Source organism: Penicillium canariense (assembly GCF_028826845.1).
Source record: "Penicillium canariense strain IBT 26290 chromosome Unknown utg000001l_segment0_segment0, whole genome shotgun sequence".
In the NCBI taxonomy this organism is placed as follows: Eukaryota; Fungi; Ascomycota; class Eurotiomycetes; order Eurotiales; family Aspergillaceae; genus Penicillium; species Penicillium canariense.
The window spans coordinates 592,387-608,664 of record NW_026622728.1 but is presented as its reverse complement, the minus strand read 5'-3'; the positions used below and the strand labels follow the sequence as shown (position 1 = coordinate 608,664).

General features: G+C 52.4%; 4 protein-coding genes across 4 annotated transcripts; all 4 read left to right on the top strand.

Annotated features, from left to right (window-relative positions):
• Positions 1-869: 869 nt before the first annotated feature.
• N7482_000198 (uncharacterized protein) lies at positions 870-2,057 on the top strand (the record flags this gene model as incomplete). The annotated part of the gene is made up of 6 exons (XM_056682323.1): positions 870-876; positions 943-1,045; positions 1,138-1,339; positions 1,392-1,623; positions 1,704-1,872; positions 1,928-2,057. 6 exons carry the CDS (start codon positions 870-872, stop codon positions 2,055-2,057), a joined length of 843 nt encoding a protein of 280 aa, XP_056545929.1.
• A 3,368-nt stretch (positions 2,058-5,425) lies between these two features.
• Positions 5,426-7,705, top strand: N7482_000197 (uncharacterized protein; the record flags this gene model as incomplete). Its single annotated transcript, XM_056682322.1, has 1 exon — positions 5,426-7,705. One exon carries the CDS (start codon positions 5,426-5,428, stop codon positions 7,703-7,705), a length of 2,280 nt encoding a protein of 759 aa, XP_056545928.1.
• Positions 7,706-9,176: 1,471 nt separating this feature from the next.
• On the top strand, positions 9,177-10,777 carry N7482_000196 (putative UDP-galactose transporter; the record flags this gene model as incomplete). The annotated part of the gene is made up of 4 exons (XM_056682321.1): positions 9,177-9,245; positions 9,320-9,349; positions 9,424-10,404; positions 10,466-10,777. 4 exons carry the CDS (start codon positions 9,177-9,179, stop codon positions 10,775-10,777), a joined length of 1,392 nt encoding a protein of 463 aa, XP_056545927.1.
• Positions 10,778-11,185: 408 nt separating this feature from the next.
• On the top strand, positions 11,186-16,149 carry N7482_000195 (uncharacterized protein; the record flags this gene model as incomplete). Its single annotated transcript, XM_056682320.1, has 10 exons — positions 11,186-11,420; positions 11,470-11,613; positions 11,682-12,696; positions 12,759-12,940; positions 12,988-13,676; positions 13,723-14,274; positions 14,351-14,502; positions 14,551-14,648; positions 14,697-15,153; positions 15,201-16,149. 10 exons carry the CDS (start codon positions 11,186-11,188, stop codon positions 16,147-16,149), a joined length of 4,473 nt encoding a protein of 1,490 aa, XP_056545926.1.
• Positions 16,150-16,278: the final 129 nt, after the last annotated feature.

The following is a 16,278-nucleotide window of genomic DNA, read 5'->3' as shown; positions in this document are numbered from 1 at the left end:
AGCGTGACAAGTTGAGATCCAGGTGAAGCCTGGTACCAGAAGCAACCTCGTCGGTAGCATAGCACAGATCATGCTTTTCAGGATAGTGAATGGTAATGTTTAGATCGCTACCGTCCTTGGGGGCTTTCCACGCTCAATTGTCCAGGTCATTGGTCCTTGCGAGCGCTCTAGCTTTCCTCATGTTTTCCTTGCGCGGCCCCAATTCCAGAGCCTTTGAAGTTCCTAACTTAACGTATATGGCTTATGACAGTTTCCCGGTCGTCTTTCGCAGGTCCAATTGACAGGTAATCTAAGAAGACTCAAAGCATCCTGCGACACCGCATTTGGCAGAACTATCGGAGGAATGCTAAATAGCGTTCATACCACAAATAACATCTGGTGCAATGTGCTCATCAAGAGGCTGATAACCCGAGGCGATTCAAATGGCCTCCCCGGAACAGCTGCCTTATCCAGACACAAAGTGAGATCGAGCCTACTCACACAGAGCCTGGGTACAGCTTAAATGGGAACATATGACAATGGAGGAGATGGTGTAGGAAGACACGTGCCGACTGGCATATGCTGCGGTGGCTGGCGCGGTGAGAAAAAAGGGCCAATCGGTCTACAGTGAACCAAGCCCCAAGGCAGTCGACCACCTTCACCATATACAACCATTCTCAAACAGCTTTTCTGGAGAAGCTGTCATGGTTGATATTGCGAGAACGGTTGACGGAGGTGCGAAGAGGAAGGAGAGGAGCGAGAAGAGAAAGAGAAAGAGGCAGAATGGAAGAAGAACGCAGGCGCTTGCTACATCCCATCGGGGGCAACTGCCACTTGTATCTCAGGTCCCATCTCCACTGGAGGCGAGTCCATACCGATACTCCGTTATCATGCGTGGTCAATAGTGATCCGGCGTGAAGGGGCCCTGTCGAAAGGTTTCCTGATCATACTAACATGCAACAGGCGACCAGTGTGGAGTTGCTGAAGGTGGTGCTGCACGCGACGGTATGGAAAGTGCTCTATTGGGGTTCTCCTTGATCGATGGCACAAATGGTGCTGACTTCCTGTACCTCAGATCTCATTTTTGTTCTATATTCGGTTTGCTTTCCACGGCTGAAACAGGTACACTTTAGTAACCTTTCTAACTCAAATCGACAGGGAACTTCTACCAGCTGATTGCTTCGGTGCTCGAAATTTCCCAACCGACTTGACCGATGAGAAGTTCTGCTACCAAGAGCATTTTCTCAAAGGCAGCTTCACGCCAGACCCCAACTATTCTCCGCAATGCGTGCACATGGATCGAATCATGGTGATGGAGCGAGACAAGGATGAGCGGATGAACGCAATTCTTAACCTCCTAGTAAGCGGTATTACATGAAATCCACGATCGATCATCGCTGACATCGGAGCAGGAGCATGGGATCTTCGAAGCGCTGATGACGCGTAGACTCCAGGGCGTCCAAATCGCGATCTGCAAGAGCCAGGACGGTCGAACGAATGTCTTCGAGACATACACTATCTCACTGGACTACAATGGAAATCGCGGACCCCCAGATCGAAAGCTCGCCGGCAAGGAGAGTTGGCAGTCATCTCTAGAGGCCAGGAAGGGCATCATGCGCATGCTTCACAAGATCACCGTGCTAGGTACCAGGCTTAGCACTGTGCCCAGTACTACAGCCTAGTCTCCTTCCGTACGCATCGACTCTCATGAACTGACGATGTAGCAGATGAACGAACCCTCGGCTTCCACCTCCTCTATACCCCTGATTGTCCAGAAGTTTATCAATCTCACGGCTTCGCGGAGACTTACGATGAGCGAATCAGCTACCCCCGACTTCCCAGTTGGACGAGAACAACTGTCACCTGTGGTGGCATTGACACTGGATCCTACACGTAAATTAGCTATGTCGTGCATCTCATTCTGACTGGCTTGGCTAATGATCAAAAGTGCTACTCTGAAAGTGACATACCTCACACCTCCTATCCCATTGGGCGTTGATTCTGTGGCTATGCCTGAATCGACTGCGCAGAGATGTGACGACCGCAGAAGTCGATTTGTTGATCTCGGGTTTCTTTGATGGGCGCCTTCCGCATGACTATAGCAGGTAACGACCAGAAGGAGGGAATGTATGATTAGTTGCACGATGGGAAATGCGTTTGAGCTCTTCGTCAGACAATATTACTACATATTCTTTTCACGCCAATTTGAGTGCAACATTTCGAATAGAGCTACATACTACACCACCCGCAAGTTGAACGAGCGTAGAGATACAAAAATGCACCTGGGAAATTGGGGTTCATCCGAAAAAACCCTCGAAATTGATCCGACTGTATAGAACTTAAATGAAACTTTAATCAGGCAATTGCATGGGGGTTTCCCGGAAAGCCATTTTTGGGGCCTCGATGATTTGCTGATGGGGGATAGCCGACCACCCAGTTCGACCCCGTGGTCAGCGGCGTTCAGACCTCCCGTGTAGTTTGCCTTTGAAGGCAATGATGTACCCATGATCTGCAACCTCAAGGGTGGCACAATATTCAGGACTCTGGAACGAACCCAGATTCATGGGCCAACAGTCGACTATTGTGTCTGGCGAATATTGAGATGGACTATTGGGGAACCATTAGACGCTAGCTTGCCCAGCCATTGGCATATGGGAAATGAAGTGGCCTTCCACCTGTCAAACCGCCCGTGTGGGTTCAATAGTGTTTGGTGGGCATTTCTCCAGACTCAACGTTCTGGCCATTCTTTGTCTCGGGGAATTCGCAAGGGCTGCAAAATGGGTGCGGTTGTGCTCCTATTCGTGTTCGCTGCTTTGATCTTCTAAATTTGCCATTACCCCTATTTCATGCAGATTGAGATACCCCAAGCCGACCGAAACGGCATGGTGGGTACTACTTTGCTGTACTTGCACCAGAGGGGTTAGCCTGATCGGCTGTGAGCCAATGACACGGTCGCTGTACTCGGAACACTCTTCGATCTCACAATCTCACAAGTGAACGGAATTGCCCCGGAGTGTCACCGCATCTTGCTCCGTCATTGGTGGGTCTCAGACACGGCTAGAACAGAGCAGCCCGGCACGATGATCTCCTTGAGATCGCAGTTGATTTGCTCGGACCAGGATCAAAGCTGCACGAACTAGAACGCGACAGGACCAGTCCCTGTCGCTGGCCTGCACTGGTCTGCCCGTCAAACAGCCGTCATGCTGAGGGTTTCACCGATTCCTCGATCCTCGATGCTTTGGGCTCGACACTCTTGACAGGATACTGCCGAGACAGCTCCGCCGGCTAAGGCGGGTGTCAACCTGTCAAATCTGTTACAGGGTCGAGGTCCATGGGTGAGCAATGTTTCAGCCATCCATTGAGCGGAGAGGACTATTACCAGGAGGGGTTGAGTATTTTGTCGAGTTGCCACGGAAATCCGCCCCAGCGTGGGCAGCATAGCCATGATCATCACCAGAACCCCCGGGAGCAGATATGGCGATCATTACCTTTCTATCTGGGCATGCGACGGACGCAACAGCCCAAGTATTTGTCAACGCGCCACATCGAGTGGAGGACTGGCTCCACGGGGCAAGGCAGTTTGCTTACGATCTCGGTGGACGCGCCGGCGGACTGGGTCGATAAACGATCGAACTGTCGATCATATGTGTGAGAGGCCTGCGATGAGCGAAACAGACACTATGGCGGTCGCAGGCTCCATAGTTCCCCTATTCGGCCAGGCATAATCCACCCTCGGCCGTTCTAACCGTGCTGATGGCGCGGAACGTCAAACACCCCGCTTGACCCTAAATATGGATGGAGCATGGAAAGGGGGGTGACGCACTAGTGTGCTGGTAAATTTAGAGCATTCTGTAAGCGATGGGGATGCAGATGAACAGACGAAGCAGAAGAAGCTCGGGTGGAAATTGGGAGGCACGCCATGGGGCTGCAGAGACCAAGCCGCAATGGCCACGACACTGGGAAGAGACTCCTCGATAGACTTCCTAGTCTGCCACGCGCTCCACGGGGACTTTCTAGGAGCAGATCCAGTGGTACCCACGTGAGCGCCATGTTAGTGGATCTTGGTCAAACGTCGAAGTTGTTCATTTGATCCCCCGTCGACCCTGGTCCGGGTCTTGGGCATGGGCATGGGCATGGCTATAATTGCTGTTATTTTTGTGCATAGCAACACGTGTATTTTTAAGGTGTGGTTACCGCCGAAGCGCAGTCAACCGCAGTAAGGGGCGTCGGAGGCGCACGAGGGCCGAAGAATTCGTGCTGACCTCGTGTAAAGCAGCAAAATCTCTTCGTCGCTAGTAGTACTCCGCAATCATTGCGTCTGTCATACGGAGTACGCAAGTGGGCAGGTGAGAAGTCCAATTCCCGCGTGCATCTTCGCACAGCTGCGCACCCATGGAACCCCATGGGTCTCCGTGCGCCAGGAACCGGAGTTGCAGCCCGCCGAACACAAATCAGACACAAAACTCGGACTCGCGCTGTGATATCGGCCCAGTGCTAGGGTGGGTGCCTGTCGATACTTGCTGTTCTGGTCGAGGCGAAGGGATCCAGCCGCTGTGGTGTCGATCGCATCTTGATTCCGGCCCATCACGGCCCATCGCGGCCCATCACAGACGGATCCTTGGGGAGAAAGCCAGGAACCGGCTGAGTTGGTGTTCCAATGGCAGACCCCGTCGTTGATGCCGTGCTCCACCGGTTGAAATGAAACACACCCATGAGGCAGGATGGCCTTAGTCGCAGCCTAGGAGGAGTCTATATTCATTGGATGGGAGGGTTGGTCAATGCCGCAGCGACAGCCCAGGGTGGGTCGCCCCTATTGACGATGCTGGTCGTGAGTTCGCGACTAAGTGAGCGGCTAGTGGGTATTGAATCAGGGTGGATGGGGTTGTGGACTGAACACTGGCAGGCAATGGACACTGAGCATGCGGGAGGAATGGGCGGACGAGAACTGAGAGGGCCGAGCCAATCGATCGTGCTCTCCTCCGATCAATCCCCGTCGTTTCTACAAAAAAGATCCCTGGCCCTGGCTCAGCCTGATCTCCTATCCTACTGTATCTTCTTTGTTTCCCTTTTTCCTTTTTCTCCTCTCCCGTCCCCCTCGGTTACTCTGCCCTACCTCCCGATCGACCTGGTCTCCGTTGCCCTCTCATCTCGAACCACAAATCATTTCAACTCGAACACGGTACGCTGTGGAGGCCCACGTGAGAAAGCCCACTCTTCTATCGGCTCCGACGGGAGCTGAATACCTAACAAGAGAATCACTAACCGTTCCGACAGTGGCAGAGATCAAATCGAGCTGGAAGCGAAGAGGGACCCAATTTCACCTGAACCCCATCGGACGCCGCAAACCCTGAATTCGACGAACTCAAACCCCCAGGGAACGACCATTGTATGATCTCGCTGGGGTTCATGCTAAGCGACCAGCTTTCGTCCGCTCTGCAATAATCCAATGGCGCATCGGGATCCCTCCCCGGTGCATGTGCCCCTTCGAACCTCGAGCCGGAACCCTCGCAAACCCGGTGCAATGAACAGCCACGAGGACGTTGGTTATGTCGAGCGGAAAGCCTCTAAGGCGCAGCGCATCTTGGGCACCGACTTGCCCCTCCCCAACCGCCAGGCTGGATGGGACAAGCCGCAAAAGTCTCGTCGAGAGAGCCTGCGGACACCCGATAACAATTCGACACAACAGAGTCAGCACTCGGGCTTCGCCGCATTTCCTTCGTCAAGAGTGCATATGGCGCCGCCTCCGAACCTGCGCGTTCGCGCCTCGTCGCCTCTGCTCGGCCACAACTATCATTCTCAGGAACCAGCACCACCGTTGCCCAAATCCTCCAAGAAGATCCATCACACCGGATCTTCGTCCACTCTTTTCTCATATTTCAGCTCCAAGGAGTCGACAAAATCGGCTTCAAAATCCAGCCCGACCACGCCCAAGCACCCGAGCCTCCAGCCGCATATCCGTCATGAACTGGGCATGGACCCTCAAGTGACCTACAAACAATCTCGCAGTGCAGCAAAGGAGAAGGAGAAGGAGAAGGAGAAGGAAAAGGAAAAAGAACCCAAGCGGAGGTTGCGCCCTCACCGCATTGATCTGTCCATTCTCTTCCCGAAACCTCGAAATCCCGCCCCTCCGTTATTGTCACCCCAACGCATGACCCATTCTCCCTCATCTGTCTCCACTGTTGTTTCAGACTATCCATCTAGCCGAATTGACAAAGTTAAAAGCGCCTCCTCTGCGAAGAAGTTTGGAGAGCCCTTGCCGTCGCAGGCATCCGTCATTCAGAATGAATGGCCCAAGCACACTGCTGATCGCTCCGATTTGCTTTCGATTCCCGAGTCAAAGGGCGGCGAGTGGCATGATCACCCGCTTGAGCGGACGGTGGGGACAAGCGAAATTGACCTCGCCCTGGACCAATACGCCGGTCGACGCTCGCTTTTAAGCCGGTCCAGTCTCTACACAGCGGCTAGTCGGGAACAGTTAAGGGCCGATATTCAGCGTCCCACGGAAAGCGGACTTGCTGCTCGGAGAGGTCACAGCCCTGCTAACATTCAACACAAGGATTTGTACTTGAATCCTACTGCACAGCAGGGGCCAACTCGTCACCGCGCGTTGACCACTGAATCAAGCACCTCGCGAGGCGGGAAGAGTGCTGTGAGCAAGAAAAGCAGCAAGAGCACCTTGAGGAACCAGGACTTGCAGAACTCCAGCGTCCTCTGTCTCTCTTCATCGGAGGATGAGGACGAGGAAGATCGGGAGACACCCACCAATGTGAATGGCAAGAACACCCACAAGATCTTCCGAGATAGCGTGACCACCTACGGTGAATTCGAGCCTGAGATCTACACGGCTCAGGCTGCCCAGGCTGCCACCGTTAAAAAGGTTGAGCGAGTACCATCAGTTAGCAGCCGGGGATCTCATCCGAATGCACGGAGCCAATCAAACCGCAGACATAGCTCCATTGCCTCTACCGGCAAGTCCTCGACCACCACTCGTCGCACCGCTAATTCCAAGCGGTCAAGCCATGTTCCCATTATCGCCGAACCGGATATTTTGAAGCAGTTCCCGCAACAGCCGCTGCGTACCCCCCAGGAATTGAAGGAGATGAACCGACGAAGCCGAGTCATCGCGGTGACCCGGCAAGAGCAGGATCTCCTTGAGGCGATGCGACAGCGGAAAGGCAAGATCACACCCAGCATCTTCCAGTACAACACCAGCGCGCCGGAAACCGACCGTAACTCAATGGCCTCAGGCCCGTCGCGGGACTCGTTCTGCGGCTCCGACACGTCTTTCTTGCGCCTCAGCGCTGCGTTCCCGCCATTTCACGGGCGGACAGACCAAGGTGCAACTCACATGGACAAAGACGGTTCCCCCGCGCAGAGTTCAGGTTCTGATACTGAACAGAAAACTGGTAATTCGATTGCCTCGCCCAAGTTCAGTATGGGCTACTCCGAAAGCCTTCCATCCCCTGCCACGAGCAGTGCTTCTCCCCTTACGCCGACCCTCCCCATCTACCGTTTCTCGCCGCTGCCCTCGCCGAAGCCCCCTCCACGCGGCCCTCCGCCGGCTATCCCCGAGGATCAAAAGCAGCATACCCGCCGTCGCACCGATAGTAGCGAGGCTATCATGCTGAACGACCATGGTGAGCCACAACTAAAGCACGATCTTCCGCTCTGGTCGTTCGACTTCGATTGGAACCACGACCGGGCTAGCGTGGGCCCTGTGCATTAGAGTTGCACGAAGATGCATGGCCTTTCGATGCGCCACACATTCATTTACTCAACATCTTACCTACCTTTCGACCTTTTGTATAAGCATTGTTTTTTCGTCCGGAATGGACATTCCTCAGCCACTCAACATCCTTCACCGCCGATATTTGATTTCGTACCTTGCATCATTGTTGCATGTGGTTCTTCTTTGTCCTGTCTTGGCCAATTGGAACCACCGAGCTCTGTCTTCTCAAACCTTGTCTGATGGACCTTTTCTGTCTATTCACCTTTCTCTTACGTCACCCTTTTCCTTGCCAATTATCTCCTCCCCCTCATAGGCTTCTTATATACCCGCTCCTATGTTTTCATTTTCATTTTCTCTTCTTCATTTTCTTTTTAGACTTAGGCATTTGGTAGCCTTCGGCTTTTACAAGGGGATTCATTCATTGCCCGGCCCTCGTTACCAGTCTCACTAGCTAGCAAGCAACCCGCCAAATCCACTGCAGCATTTACATGATGCGAATATCTCTCTGCGCCGCACGTAGACCTCGTTCTCTCCCTTCCAGAAAAGGCGGTCGCGGCAAACCCTAGCCCGTGTGGCTGACTTGCATATGGGCCCCAGCCCAATCAGACCGTGGCTGGCTGGGGTGGTGCCGACTGGTACAATCGATCTGAGGCCGCAGGTGCCTGGTGGATTGATATTGCCTCACTACGCATGCATTCCACGACAGTTTGAGTATTGAGGGACAAGAAGGGCGAATGATGGCATCGGAATGAGGGGGGTTAACGAGGCGACGCGGTGGGTGGGTTTGACGTCAGTCGATAAGCCCCTGGAGGTTGGGCTCCCAAAACACGCCTCCCAATTACCGCGCTGAGGCCGTCAATCCGTCATTGGGACGTAGATTCGTCTGGATGTAATTTGCATTTGTAACTTGGGATGCCCACAGGACAGCAAACCTTAACGTTGACAGCCAAGCCGTCGAGTTCTGGGCCCGTGACAACAAGCAACCCCGTGATCCACACCGCCGATTCGCCTGACCCAAGCCCATCGCTACCCCGGATCCTGGTTCTGGTTTCAAGCGCTCGACTCCTTCTCTGCTCCTCGCCTGTGCCCTGTCCATTCCTTTACTTGACCCCGTCAGTCCTACGACGCGACCGTTTTATGACGCTTCGAGAAAGGCCGATCCACTGTGCCTCTCCTTTCTGCAGCATCCCAGCCACCCTCGCACGGAGCCCTACTGTGATCATCATCCGAAGCCCTGACGCTGGGCCCTAGACGGGTGATCCTCGATTTCCCCCTGTGCTGGCTTGTGGGAATCTGTTTTCCCTTTTTGTCGTCTTCCCTCCAGGCCTCTGTCGCTCCCTATTCCAACCTCATTTCGTGCGCCCGTTGCGCTGCGCTGGCACTGTTTAGCTAGGAGGCTCCCGTCTTTGTTCCGCGGAGAATCCCCCCCCCAAAAGGCGCGAACAACTATTTCGACACATTTGTCACCATGGGGGACCGCACACAACGCCAGCCCTCGTGGCTGCGAGGTACAACGAAGAATGTGCCGTGGGTACTGGTATGAATCGATATTGTGATTATGTTGGAGTTGGCTAAGTGAGATCAACCGCTGACTTCGTTTCGTTATTGCAGCTCGCTGCGCAGTCCACTGGGTTTGTGCTGGTGAGTCGCCTCACCATTCACGATGATATTATTGAGCTTCAGCGGACTAACAAACACATCTTTCGCGCACTAAGCTATCTCACTATTCCCGAATCATGCCACCGGCGGGTGGTAAGCGATACCTTACCTCTACCGCCGTCTTCCTGAACGAAGTCGTTAAGTTAGCGATCGCCCTCACAATGGCGCTCTACGATGTCTCAAAAACTGCGCCACCATCCATGCCCGCAACCTCCCTCTTCTTTTCACTCTCAAGCGCCGTGCTTTCAGGTGACAGCTGGAAATTGGCGATCCCCGCGGGCCTCGGTGTTCTCTCGAACTCTCTCCAATATATTGCGCTCTCGAATATGCGCGCGGCAACTTTCCAGGTTACATTCCAGCTGCAGTTCGTAGCGACAGCGATCTTTGGCCTGATAGCTCTCCGGCGGAGCATTGCCCCCCGCAAGTGGGGTCTGCTACTGCTCCTGTTGCTCGGCGTGACCTTGATCCAGTTCCCTGATGCCAATGCTGAGCAGATGTCGCTCCACGACGAGGCGTCACCCCATCACTTCCCCCGATCATTGCAGGAGTGGAAGGCCATGAAGGGCGGTGGTGCTGCTGCAAACCTGCACAAGCGCTCTGCTACATACGAGGGTATCGAAGAGGACATTCTAACAGCAGAGCCACGGCTGAACCCCGCCGTGGGCCTCCTTGCGATCATTGGCGCAGCCCTTGCCTCTGGCCTTGGAGGTGTCTACTTTGAGAAAGTTCAGAAGGATAGCTCCAGCCATACCTCCATGTGGGTGCGTAATGTACAATTGGCGATATACTCTATTTTTCCGGCGCTCTTCATCGGTGTGGTATTCCGGGATGGTGATCGGATCGCCAATGATGGCTTCTTCCAGGGATACAACTGGGCTGTCTGGGCCACGATCCTGATCCAGGCTCTGGGTGGTATCGTTTCCACATTCTCGATCAGCAATACGCAACGCGATCCCGGGTGCTTGGCCATAACCGTCAGCATCGTTCTGAGCATCATTGGTAGCGTTTGGCTGTTTGACTTTGAGCTCACCACAAGCGTAGGTCCAAGTCCACTATTCTCTCAAGATCTCGACCACATACTGACGCAGCAACTTCTAGTTCCTCCTTGGCTCTGCTACGGTCCTGGTAGCCACCCACTACTACGGCAATCCAAGTTTCAGCCCCACTGCAGCCAAAGCGGGCGGAATGCGTCCGCCACCCATCCGGGTCGACAATTTCGAAAAGGACTCCGGCCATGACAACAGCCCCTCTGTTGCAGGTGCCCCGAATGACTTCTCTATCAAGCTTCCGACCACTCCCTTCCTCTCAGACGGCGTGTCATCCTCCCGCCCCACATCCCCGAACCCCGGCCAGACGCGGGTAAGCTCCAGCCGGAACGCCAGTGGAGGAAACTTCTTCGAAAAGGAATAGTGATCCAACGAAGACACCTTGGCTAAACTTGCTGTGCTCTCATTTTGATGTGTTAATGGAGATACGAATCTTGGATAGCTGATAGAGGCGGCAAGACCGCTTTGCTGCAAGCCAACCTGAGATGAGGCATCTGTAGCATTCTATCTAGCTGTCTGTGGGCTGGGACCGGTCGATGTGCGGTGGGTTGTATAACGTTGAGAACTGGTTGGGACTTTTGGTCATGTATGCATATATACGAAGCAATGAAACACTTCCATATATTCCGACTCAAGATCCAGCAACGGTGCTGTCGGCACGGGACTTACATCCACGTGCCATTGTTCTTCATACCCAGCGCCCATGCACCTCATCCCACTTCCTCTTGAGATTCCTCCCCCATCCCATCTCCTTTGATCTCCATCCTTCATCATGAAGCGGGGTTTCTATCCTCGACCCAATTCCTTCCAGTGCTCGCCCAAGCGGCGCCGAGTTGACACTACGCTTGCCGGCTCTCGTCAGGCCAGGAGGCTCAGTGTCATCGACCAGAAGTTGATAGAGGGCTCACAGCGGCAGGATTATTCCAGTTCGATTGCCCGACAGCCTTCACCAACCCAAGAGCTCATTCCGTTCTTTCATGAAGAGGATGCACAGTTGGATGCATTTGGTGCGTTTCGCCCTACGAATTCCGATGCGATCAGCTAAGGTGGTTCTAGATCTCGAGTTACTAGCACAGGAGCATCACCCTGGCATCTACCAACCACCAAATATAGATGTTGCCCACTGTGCACAGCAAACAATATACTCCGCGGGCCTCGAGCATGAGAACGCTCCACTGCGGAAGTCCCGCTTCTTTGACCGTCAGTGCTCATCCAATAGTTCATTGTTACTGATTAGTACGATATACTTTGATGCTAACGGTTAGTAGCCTTCCATAGGGCCACGCCTGTTCGTAATGTAGGGTCCAGCCCCTCCGAAAGTAACTCTGGTCCATTCTCGAACCCATTGATGGTGATGCATCAAAACAAAGAAAAACCATGGCTGGGAAGAGGACACCTGGAACCCCAGGTTGATTCGCAGCAGTTTGACTCGAATCAATACTCATCCCAGCCATCCCCCTCTTCTCATCCCAGTCTCAACATATCCGCAAGTGGCCAGCGAAGTCAAGGAAACCTTCCATTCTGCCACATCCTGCCGTCGGTACAAGGCATTATTTTGGTCTCCGTGGACGAGTTACCCGAACGATATCGCTCCATGTACTCATTCCCACTTTTCAACGCAATCCAGTCCAAATGCTTCCACCCTGTATACAATACCAATGACAATATTGTCCTCTCAGCACCAACGGGAAGCGGAAAGACTGTCGTCATGGAGCTTGCTATATGCAGACTTTTTAACGTCTTGAAAGACGAGCGCTTCCGAGTGGTCTACCAAGCACCGACAAAATCCCTCTGCTCCGAACGATTCCGAGACTGGAATACCAAGTTCGCAGCTCTGGATCTGAAATGTGCAGAGTTGACTAGTGATACAGATCATATCCAGTTGCGCAGTATCCAAACCTGCCAGATCATCATCACGACGCCTGAGAAATGGGACAGTATGACGCGTAAGTGGAAGGACCACATGCGGCTGATGCAACTCGTGAAACTATTCCTCATCGACGAGGTTCACATCCTCAAAGAGTCCCGTGGAGCCACTCTTGAAGCTGTTGTATCGCGTATGAAGAATATTGGATCGAATGTCCGCTTCGTGGCGTTGAGTGCGACTGTTCCAAATTCCGAAGACATTGCGACATGGCTCGGCAAGGATGCAACAACTCAACATGTTCCTGCGCACCGGGAGCATTTTGGGGAGGAATTTCGTCCTGTCAAGCTGCAAAAGTTCGTGTATGGGTATCGGTCGACTGGGAATGATTTTGCTTTCGATAAAGTCTGCGCATCGCAGTTAGTTATCCTCAAGTTTGTTTTATGTGAAAATACCGTGCTGCTAACCATAGTTCTGACAGTCTGCCTGAGATTATTGGGAAGCACTCTTGTCAAAAGCCTATAATGATTTTCTGTTGTACCAGGAATTCATCAGTCGCAACTGCCAAAGAGCTTGCCCGGTTGTGGACCCAGACAAATCCTCCTGCTCGACTCTGGAACGGCCCTGGCAAGCGCATTGAAATGAACAATGACGATCTGAAAGGTCAGTCGCTCCAATAAAATGAAGTGAATGACACTGACCAAACACAGCAACGATCACTGCCGGAGTTGCATTCCACCACGCTGGCCTCGGTGCAAGTGACAGGCACTTGGTCGAAAAGGGCTTCCTGGAAGGGGAAATAAACGTCATTTGCTGCACTTCAACTCTCGCCATAGGCGTCAACCTACCTTGTCAGCTGGTGATTATCAAGAATACGGTTGGCTGGCAGGGTGGTGGTTGCAAAGAGTACTCTGACCTCGAGATGATGCAAATGCTCGGTCGCGCAGGACGGCCTCAGTTCGACGACAGCGCAACAGCAGTTATATTCACCCGAAAAGAGCGTGTATCTCACTATGAACGACTAGTCTCAGGCTCTGAGAGTCTTGAAAGCTGTCTGCATTTAAATCTCATCGACCACTTGAATGCGGAAATTGGTCTGGGGAGCGTGACTGATGTTCAATCAGCGACCAGGTGGCTCGCAGGTACCTTTCTTTTTGTGCGACTCCGTCGAAATCCAACTTACTATAAGCTCAAGGAGGGAGCCAGTCAGAAAGATGAGGATGAGTTGCTTCGTCAGATCTGCGAGAAGGATATCAAACTTCTTCGGGAGTGTGGTCTTGTGGACGCTGAAAAGCTTTGCTCGACTCGATTCGGCGATGCCATGGCTCGATATTATGTCCGATTCGAGACCATGAAGATACTGTTGTCCGTGGAAGCCCAGGCAACACTACCTCAGATCGTGCGTCCATTTTGATCCATTTATTGTGTCAATCTGACAAAAATAGCATGATCTAATTACTCAAGCCGAAGAATTTCGCGAAGTACGTCTCAAAGTCGGCGAGAAGTCGCTCTATCGAGAAATAAACAAGGATCCGGGCATACGCTATCCGATCAAGGTTGACATAGCTCTTCCATCTCACAAAATATCGCTACTTCTCCAGTCCGAACTCGGTGCAATCGACTTCCCCACCAGCGACCAACTCCAGAAGCACAGGTTCACATTCCACCAGGAAAAAAGCCTCGTCTTTGCCCATGTGAACCGACTGATTCGCTGTGTGATCGACTGTCTGATTATCCGCGAAGATTCAGTGGCCACTCGGAATGCACTTGAGCTGGCCCGCAGTTTCGGCGCTAGGGTTTGGGATCATTCGCCGCTCCAGATGAAGCAGATTGAACAGATTGGGGTAGTAGCAGTCAGAAAACTGGTTACTGCGGGTATTAAAAACCTCGAGGAGCTTGAAGCTACTGAAGCGCCACAGATTGATATGATCCTGAGTAAGAATCCGCCTTTTGGGTCGAAGTTGTTGGCGAGGTTGAAAGAATTCCCGAAGTTGAGGGTAGCTGTGAAGTTGCTAGGCAAGGCGAGTGACTATCTCAGATTATATTATGAGCGCTACTAACTTTATCTCCTAGGAATCGATGAGTGGCAGTGTCAGAAATCGTTTCAAGATTGAACTTGCATTCATGAATGATAAGGTTCCGAGTTTCTTTCAACGAAGGCCAGTCTATGTTTGCTGCTTGACAGAGACATCTGACGGCCGATTGATCGATTTCCGGCGCATGAAGTCAGTGCCTCGCGGATCGTTCTGTTTTTCCCAACTGACAAACAACAGTGCCAGCAAGCTTCAAGACGGCATGGAGGTCACCCTGGTTGCATATCTGAGAGAGAAAGACCAGTATATCCTCTGTCATGTAATGTGTGATGACATTGGTGGGTTTGGACGTCCAATTATACTACCCTATGCTAATATTCCCTAAGCTGGAACTGCAAGACAAGCTGAAATCAAACCCGATTTGCTGAGGTCTCTCTTCCCAAGCAATGGACTCGAAAAGGGCAGTCCAAAAACTTCACAGCGATTTTCCCCGAACAGGTCGCGCGAAAGGAATCGGGATTCACCCAAAAGCCCTCACAGACCTTGTGCCGGGTCGGATTCTTTCGATGGGGAAGACTTACAAGTGGATGATTTCATGGCAGTGTCTCGTCGCTGCGAAATGCAAAGGAAACCAATCGGTGTCTCAAAGGCTCAGCCAGATGAGCTTGACTGGTTTTCAATTCACAACAGTTCTTCAAGTCCGCAACGGGAGCCAGAGAAGGCGCTAAGCAAGGAGAAAGAGTGGACCACAGACATGGGACAGCAAGATGAGGATGAGTTCGAGCCTATTCATCTTCCGAACGGAAACTGGGCCTGCAGCCACAAATGCAAGGACAAGACAAGGTATGACACTTCCTATGAAAGGTCGAAATCGCTTTTGACAGCAATAGTTGCAAACACTTATGCTGTCGGGAGGGGTTGGAGAAACCACGAAGGCCCAGGAGGCGAGCTGCTTCAAACCACAAAGCAGGGAATCTCAATCAGTTGACACTATCTGCTGTGATTGCAAAGCGAGACAATCCAGATAATTCCAGCAAGGGAAAGCAGCCGGCAAACCAGGTTCCCAAGCTGACGGCAAAAAGAAACGCAAGCAATCTTTCTCAGTCGCGATTTCCGAGATTGCCGGCCACAAGGAAAGCCTCCAATCAAGCACGAAACAGGACCCAAAGTAAAACGGTGCGATCCGCCTCAAGGAAGGTGAAGTGCAAGTCAAGAGACCCACCAAAGATCTTCTCTAGTGACTTCGATGACGATAGCCTCAATGATTTGCCACCGCTCTCCTGGATTATGGAAAACCCAGGATCAGGTCTTACTAAAGTTGATTTGGCTGTGACCGAACATTCACCCCAGAGAGGAGATAGTATTGTTATTAGTCCATTCCCAGACATCGAGCCCACATCGACAAGAAACCAAACCCAGGAGCTTCAACCCCTCCAAATCCCCCAACCCCACGACATTATTGAAATTCCCGACACCTCTACACCTGAATCTGGAAAACACGTCTTCACCAGTCTCGATGCTCCCGAGAGCCCCATCACCACCGCCCCTTTTGCTGCATCAAGCGGGCACGTTATCCACCCCCCAGTTCGAAAGTCGGGCAGTTTTTGCCAAGCCTACGAAGAGTTGTTTTTGCAACGAGCTCAACAATCTCCGTCTCCAGAATATCATCTTCCTGAATTGAATACAGGACGCACCATGCATCAACTGAAGACTATGGCTGCTGTTGATCAGGCGTTCGTAGACGACGAGCACCTCCCGTCCACGGATAGTTCATCCGGATGGGACGATGTCGATCGGCTTTTGCTGGAAGAGTTCCAAGATATCATCCATCATTATTAGGATAAGCTGTTCCAGGTGGCCTTTTCTTGAAATTCTGATACTAATTATTCACTGCAATATGGCGAGAATGGGTGATATTTGTTATGACGGACACGGCATGCCATTGTGCGCCAAGGGGAAGGAATTCGC